General features: G+C 34.8%; 1 protein-coding gene across 1 annotated transcript in view; it reads right to left on the bottom strand.

Annotated features, from left to right (window-relative positions):
- The window catches only part of LOC106469979, a 14319-nt gene that overhangs the window by 941 nt on the left and 5630 nt on the right, over window positions 1-7748 (bottom strand). Inside the window, exons 4-9 of the mRNA XM_022398541.1 lie at window positions 7319-7517; window positions 6058-6096; window positions 5017-5204; window positions 4728-4815; window positions 1768-1908; window positions 1-422 (exon numbers count right to left, since the gene is read on the bottom strand). The exon at window positions 1-422 is cut by the window's left edge and continues 941 nt beyond it. Of these exons, the coding sequence (XP_022254249.1) occupies window positions 307-422; window positions 1768-1908; window positions 4728-4815; window positions 5017-5204; window positions 6058-6096; window positions 7319-7517 (771 nt within the window). The 3' untranslated portion in view covers window positions 1-306. The remainder of the gene's footprint in view (window positions 423-1767; window positions 1909-4727; window positions 4816-5016; window positions 5205-6057; window positions 6097-7318; window positions 7518-7748) is intronic.

Consider the following 7748-nt stretch of genomic DNA (forward strand, 5'->3'; position numbering starts at 1 on the left):
AATTCTACCCAGGAAAAAAAACAAAATATAAAACATTAAACATACAAATTGTTAAACCTACAAATAGAATCACTTGTCTGAGGAAAGAAACTAACATACAACTCTTTATAAAAAAAAAGTGAGTCTCACAAATCACACTGGAAGGAAAATAATGGTCTACCGTAAATCTTCTTGTACAGATACAGTTGGTTGGTTAAAGAGGACCTAGAGAGCTTACATATGTGGGCCAACATTACTCGATAAGTCACTTTTAATTTATTTTTATTTCAATTGGTCACTGAGCACTTATTCACGTGAGCTGATACATTACTCCCATCTCCCCATGTACAGTTCTCTAGGGGGGTAATGATGGTGTGCTGGGCCACGTAGTGGTGTATAGATTCGAGCATACTCATCTTCGTAAGAACCTAGACCGTCCGAACCTGAAAAACAGAACGTTGGTGTTTTTACATATGTTTATCAGAAAGTGCGTGAAAGACAACTTTATACACAGCTGGACTTGGCGGATTTTATTTGTAATTCGTTAATTTCCAGCCTTTCTTATTTTTCATTATTGAACTTTAAGTGAAAGCCCTCAAGATATGTGCACGTAATAAACAGATACATAAAATATTTTTACTCGAAAATACTACAACTCTTAAGATCACTCGTACAGAATGAAGTATCACACTATCCCAACAGCTATTGGATATAAGTTACAGAGTTCTGAAACAGAAACATTACTAGTAGCTGGTATCCATAACACTGGCTTTGTTTATCGCTTGGTGTCGAGAATAACAACAGATTTGTTTTAATCATGCTGAATTACAGAATCAAATGGTTTCGATTTAGTCTTTGCCTCGTGGCTTTTAAGCTTCTTTTACATTATACTATCTTCTTTAACTGATGCAAAAACAGCTTAAGTCTGAGATTTCACTTGTATTAAGTATCATTAAACGTTTCATTTAAGATGAAACATTTCTCGACAGAACACGAGAAATGTTTCATCTTAAACACCTAAACTCGAGTTAAAGTGTTCTGTCGAGAAATGTTTCATCTTAAACACCTAAACTCGAGTTAAAAACAGAGCACTTTAACTCGAGTTTAGGTGCTTAAGATGAAACATTTCTCGACAGAACACTTTAACTCGAGTTTAGGTGTTTAAGATGAAACATTTGTCAACCAAGCGCTTTAATTCGAATTTAGATAAACAAAGAGTACATATTAAACCTCAGTGAAGAATTGAGTATTTTCTACGAAACCACGTAAAAGGCATAATAACTGTCTGTTACGAGTAAGTTGTGTAATAACTATGTCTGTTACGAGTAAGTTGTGTAATAACTATGTCTGTTACAAGTCAGTTGTGTAATAACTATATCTGTTACAAGTAAGTTGTATAATAACTATGTCTGTTACAAGTCAGTTGTATAATAACTATATTTGTTACCAGTCAGTTGTATAATAACTATGTCTGTTACAAGTCAATTGTATAATAACTATGTCTGTTACAAGTAAGTTGTATAATAACTATGTCTGTTACAAGTCAGTTGTGTAATAACTATATCTGTTACAAGTAAGTTGTATAATAACTATGTCTGTTACAAGTCAGTTGTATAACACAACTTAACTGGTGTTCTCTTACTTGTACATGAAAAAGTTTTGGGTGTTATCAAAAACGTAGTAAAATAAAATAACTTAAGAAGATCTCGCTTTATTCGTTATACCTGTAGAGGTCCTAAGTTAACAGAGAGTTTAAAATCAGCGATAGAAAAGTTCAAGAAAGCTGACCTAAACTGATGTGGTACGTAGCTTTTTCCTGAGATCTGAGGAGGCTCAAGTAACTGGAACTGTGAGTTTTTCTGATGGGTTCCACACTTTTTTTCGAGTAATTTGGCACCCTGGCTTTGAATCCACAGTAGTAAGGGTCGTCTGAAAGATGAAATTTTTAAGGTTAACTTTCAAATCAAACACATCACAATATGGTTTAGTTTGTTTGAAATTTTCCGCAAAGCTACACGAGGGCTAAATATGCGCCAGCCGTCCTTAATTTAGCAGTGAAAGAGTAGAGTGAAGGCAGCTAGTCAATACCATCCACTGCCAACTCTTGGGCTACTCTTTTACCAACGAATAGTGGGATTGACCGTCACATTATAACGCCCCACGGCTGAAAAGGCGAGCATGTTTGGTGGGACGGGGATTCGAACCCACGACCCTCAAATGGCGAGTCGAGCGCCCTAACCACTTGGCCATGCCGGGCCAAGTAAATAGTCTCCAGGTTCGAAACGATTGACATAAGATAAGGGGAAAAAAATCTTAAAGGATTCTATCCGTTAGTCTACATAATTAAGCCTAGTTCATCAGATAAATATTTTCTCAAAACGTTTTCGTTTTCGTTAGAGTTAAAAATTAAAAAGTTCCACGAAATGGGAAGAATATTGATCAAAACATACTTTGTCAAGATGAATAATTTTTAATTCGTCTTGCGAATAATTTCGCATTTCAATATATTTTATATATGTTATTTTGGAAATGTTTAACATTTAACAATATTAACTGAAAGGGAAACCAAACTATGCAAGTTCTAATAATAATAATAATAATTTTTATACTCTAAATTGTAGATTGTTTGTTTGTTGTGAAGCTGCATAACGGGCTGTTCATACTCTGTTATTTATATGTTATTTTGGAAATGTTTAACATTTAACAATATTAACTAAAAGGGAAACCAAACTATGCAAGTTCTAACAATAATAATAATAATTTTTATACTCTAAATTGTAGATTGTTTGTTTGTTGTGAAGCTACATAACGGGCTGTTCATACTCTGCTCGTCGCGGGTATCGAAACTCAATTGTAAGCGTTATAAGTCCAATTATTTACCGCTAAGCCGGGGAGCGCGAGGGGTAAGAGGGTAAGACATTTCACTACAAATATCAAATATTATTTTTGTTCTCAAGTTCTTCCAAATAAAATACTTTTTGATACACAGTTATTGGAATTTACTCGTATCTGTAAGACGCTACTGGCAACTATAGATAGCAGGATGTACAGAAAAAAAACAAGAAAAATGGATTACGACCAATAAATAAGACATTTTATCACAGTGTATCTAAATATTTTACAACAGAAACAAAGACATTTTTTATCTCATAAGTTACTTTTTTTTTATGTTAACCCAGAGACTGTGAACCTATGGCACGCAAGGTTATCTCCTCTGCCACGCAGTAATGCCACGCCCGTTCAGGAAAAAAAAAATCGACTTTTATAATGAGGCCAAAATAATACGGGTTTCTAAGTGCTGTAAGTGGGGTGGCGTGTGTTATGAAACGTTCAGTATGCATTTTATACAGAAGTCATGTGACCAAAGTTCTTGGCGGAGGCCTGACACTGAAGCTACCACTAAACGTTTTGGGAGTACAAGTTTGGCAGTTAGTAATAAAAACAAAAACGGTTTGAATCTCTGTATTAACCACTCTCTTTAAAATGGTACTAAAACAAAAAATATTATTAATTAATTAAAGAACGCATAACATCTGCGTTAAATGCTTCAAAAATTCGATATCTAGACGAAAGTGTAACTGTTTGCTTTTCTTGGGGTGGGGACATGACATTCAGTTCCAAATATTATAACTGTGTGTGGCGACACGGTTCAGATTGTGCATCACATTCAGCTACAAATATACTCAACTCTGTGTAGCGACACGGTTCAGATTGTGCATCATATTCAGCTACAAATATACTCAACTCTGTGTAGCGACACGGTTCAGATTGTGCATCATATTCAGCTACAAATATACTTAACTCTGTGTAGAGACACGGTTCAGGTTGTGTATCACATTCAGCTACAAATATACTTAACTGTACGTAGCGACACGGTTCAGGTTGTGCATCACATTCAGCTACAAATATACTTAACTGTACGTAGCGACACGGTTCAGGTTGTGCATCACATTCAGCTACAAATATACTTAACTCTGCGTAGCGACACGGTTCAGGTTGTGTATCACATTCAGCTACAAATATACTTAACTGTACGTAGCGACACGGTTCAGGTTGTGCATCACATTCAGCTATAAACATACTTAACTGTGAGTGGCGACACAGATCAATTATATCTAGGCTCTAATCGTTCTTTCTGGTTCTTGTAAAATAAATTATCGAAGACATTAATTTAGTGTAATATTTAAGTAAATTTTTTAAGTCAATACCGTATATGCTCTCTTTAAATGGCCTTCAGATACTGTTGTTGTTGTGCAAATGTCACGCGCAAGAGTGATTTTGTGGGTATTTTACTGTGGAATGTAAAACATTAACACGTTGCAGGAAATAATACGCACAGACTCGTTTATTTTTAATTCGTTTACTTTATGAACTTAGTGCTTCGGCATACATGTACTTTTTATGTTGTTGTTGTTATTACTATTTGAGATTTTCGTGCAAAACTATCAAAGGGCTACAAGCACAAAGTTGCCTCTAATGTTTAAATGATATTCCAACGAGAGGGCAGCTGGTCAAGACCACCCACCTCCAAATACATGGGCTACTCTTATCTGGCCGAAAAAAAAGGAGAGAGAGAGAGATGACTGTTACACTTATGGTGCAGCCATGAAACAAACGTACGCAGCCTGTTTTTTTTTGTGAAAACATTTAGTAAACCACAAATACTCAGATTCACAATAGGGGTACGCTAACCATTAGGCCATGCCATGCCCTATAATTCTTAAACTTTAAAAAACGAACACACTTACCGTAGGTGCTCGACTTTCTGCTGCGGCCATTCTGCGGTAATGGCGCCAGTTTGGCTTTATTTTCGTCATGGTCGTCTTCGTAGTCGGGCTAATATCCAAAGGAGTGTGGATTAGAAACACGAAAATAATTTGAAAAATCATTAGATTTGCTAGATGGGACATTATATGAAATAACAACTCATATAAAGCGATGGAATCTAAGCCTTTACCTTTGCAAAAGATACATTTATTTTACACAAATGTTTACAGTTCTGTGCTATCAGTCTCGTTACATAAATTTACAACTTACTGTAGGCACTGCAAAGTGTAACAGGTCACGTGGTGGTAGCTTAGGAGGTTTTTCGCGTGAACTGTTGTAGTTACGTGATACGTTGTTCATAATATTCGATGGTATACTATAAGGATTCTCTTCGGGAGCCTGGAGGCGACCTCTTTCAAATAAACTCGCTAAACTGGGAGCGCTACGCCTTTTGGAAACTGGAAAATAAAACATTTTAAGAAATTCGTTAATTCGAATCAAATAAAAAATATGCAGTGTAGTTTGGCCATAATTTACGAATTCCAATTTTTTAAATTCCACATGCATATTTCTTAAGCCTTGTTTCAAGTTCTTTTGCTATACTTTCGAATAAATCCGATTTTTTTAAAAGACGATTTTAGTGAATTTTAGTGTTAATGTTCGTCTTTTTTTTTCAACTTGACTAATCCCAACGATGACGTTGTTGAAGCTCCGAAAATTTAGAAAAAAAATTAAGAAAGATTTAGAAAAGGTAGATTAGTTGTGTTTCTATCGGACTGGAATTTGTGTAACGTTTTATATTTTCCTCTTAAATTAATTTGTTCATCAGAATTAATTTCAACGTTTATTCTATTACACTACTTAACCTCTTTCACAATGCTTATTTTGAAAAAAAATGTGAGACAACATCCATATTTACAAGAGCCTATATATAACGAATCCTTTTAAATGATATTATTACGCCGAGCAATTGAAAATCTGAATAATTAGGCCTAAATCTTTAAGCCTAAAATGACGAAACATAACGAACATGACATCTTTAATAATAATTTAAATATGATTACAAAATGATAAGACACGTTGAAATCACTAAGAATAAGAAAATACGCCTTAGCCATTAATAATTAAGGATTTCTTTCATCAACTTTTATATTTTTATAACATTTGAATATTTGAAGTAGATCTCGGAAGAAGTAGATTTCAGTGTAGAGTGCATACAGAAAACCACCAGACTGAAAAAGAGCAAAGAATCGGGTTAAAGTTCAGACCCGCGCGTGAGTCATGCAATCCTTTACAAAATTCATTGCTCACCTTGTTCGTATACTGGATAAGGAATTCGGAGCTGATGTTCTGAAATACATTTATTAACACTTTTAGAACCCACCTTATTAATCTGTCACTGACAAAAATATACAACAGTCACTAGTACAATCGCTAAGCAGCATCAGCATAGTGCTTGTAATCATGTCAGTTCCATGTTATTCTTATAATAACGTGTTCAGTTCCAAGTGTATTCCCATGATAATGTGCTCAGTTTTATGTGTATTCCCATAATAGCGCTCTCAGTTCTATGTGTATTCCCATAATAGCGCTCTCAGTTCTATGTGTATTCCCACAATAGCGCTCTCAGTTCTATGTGTATTCCCATAATAGCGCTCTCAGTTCTATGTGTATTCCCATAATAGCGCTCTCAGTTCTATGTGTATTCCCATAATAATGCACTCAGTTCTATGTGTATTCCCATAATAACGCACTCAGTTCTATGTGTATTCCCATAATAGCGCTCTCAGTTCTATGTGTATTCCCATAATAGCGCACTCAGTTCTATGTGTATTCCCATAATAGAGCACTCAGTTCTATGTGTATTCCCATAATAACGTCATCGGTTCCATATGTATTCCACTAATAATGTGCAAGTTATTTCCCACCCTTTTATGACGTTTGAGTTTTGTACATAGATATTCATTGTGGAATACCACAGAAGTACTTACCTAGTGGGATATTTATGAAAAAGTAACTGGTATATTCTGAAATAACTGCAAGTTGACCTAACTGTAGGAACAAAAACTAAAGTGTGTTTGCACACTATTTTTTTGTCTGTGCTGATAAGCGTTTTTAGAAAATATTCAGTTACTGTGATAGCCCTTACAACACACGTTTCTTCTACAGAATGAAGGATGAACCCCACGTTCCCAACGCATTTGCAGGAATATAACTTTCTAAGTCCACTATGAAGCTCTATTACCTGAACAAACATAAGTGCAAAAGAAACATCTGACCTAATGTAAATTTTGAGCCATGGTAAAAGCCATGGTAATTACATAGACATCTATAAGTAGTCTTTTGTGCATCGTTAATTTGTTCCATTAAAATCACTGTAAAATGTAAAAGGTAATTAATTCCGAGTGATATAACGAGAAAGAAGATTCTGAGACACCAGAGCCATGACACATATATATAAATTCACATTTCTAGTACAAATCGTTAACCTCAAAAACCACGTTGAAGTATGAGTGACTTCCTAAATTGAAGCTAAGTACAGCACCTTAGAAGTCAATCAGAGATAACTTACTTGGTGGCAGTTTAGACTTCAACATATCCAAAGCTACAATGTTGATGATCATTATCCAGCAGGGACAATCAAGGAGCTCAGCAGAATCTTTAACAAACGCCACAGTAGAGATGCACTGACTCTCCAGTTTCCTGCGATCTGGATAAGCTCTTTTTAACTCTCTTGAAATATTTTCTTGAAACTTCTTCATGTGAAACAGCTAGCAAGAAAATGTTTTGATCTCTTGTTACCTTATAACTGATTTTATATATATTATATATAGGCAAACAGTTGTTACCTTATAACTGGTTTTATATATATAGGCAAACAGTTGTTACCTTATAACTGATTATATATATATATATATAGGCAAACAGTTGTTACCTTATAACTGATTTTATATATAGATATATATAGGCAAACAGTTGTTACCTTATAACTGATTTTATAT

Source organism: Limulus polyphemus, unplaced genomic scaffold, assembly GCF_000517525.1.
Source record: "Limulus polyphemus unplaced genomic scaffold, Limulus_polyphemus-2.1.2 Scaffold3753, whole genome shotgun sequence".
Lineage (NCBI taxonomy): Eukaryota > Metazoa > Arthropoda > Merostomata > Xiphosura > Limulidae > Limulus > Limulus polyphemus.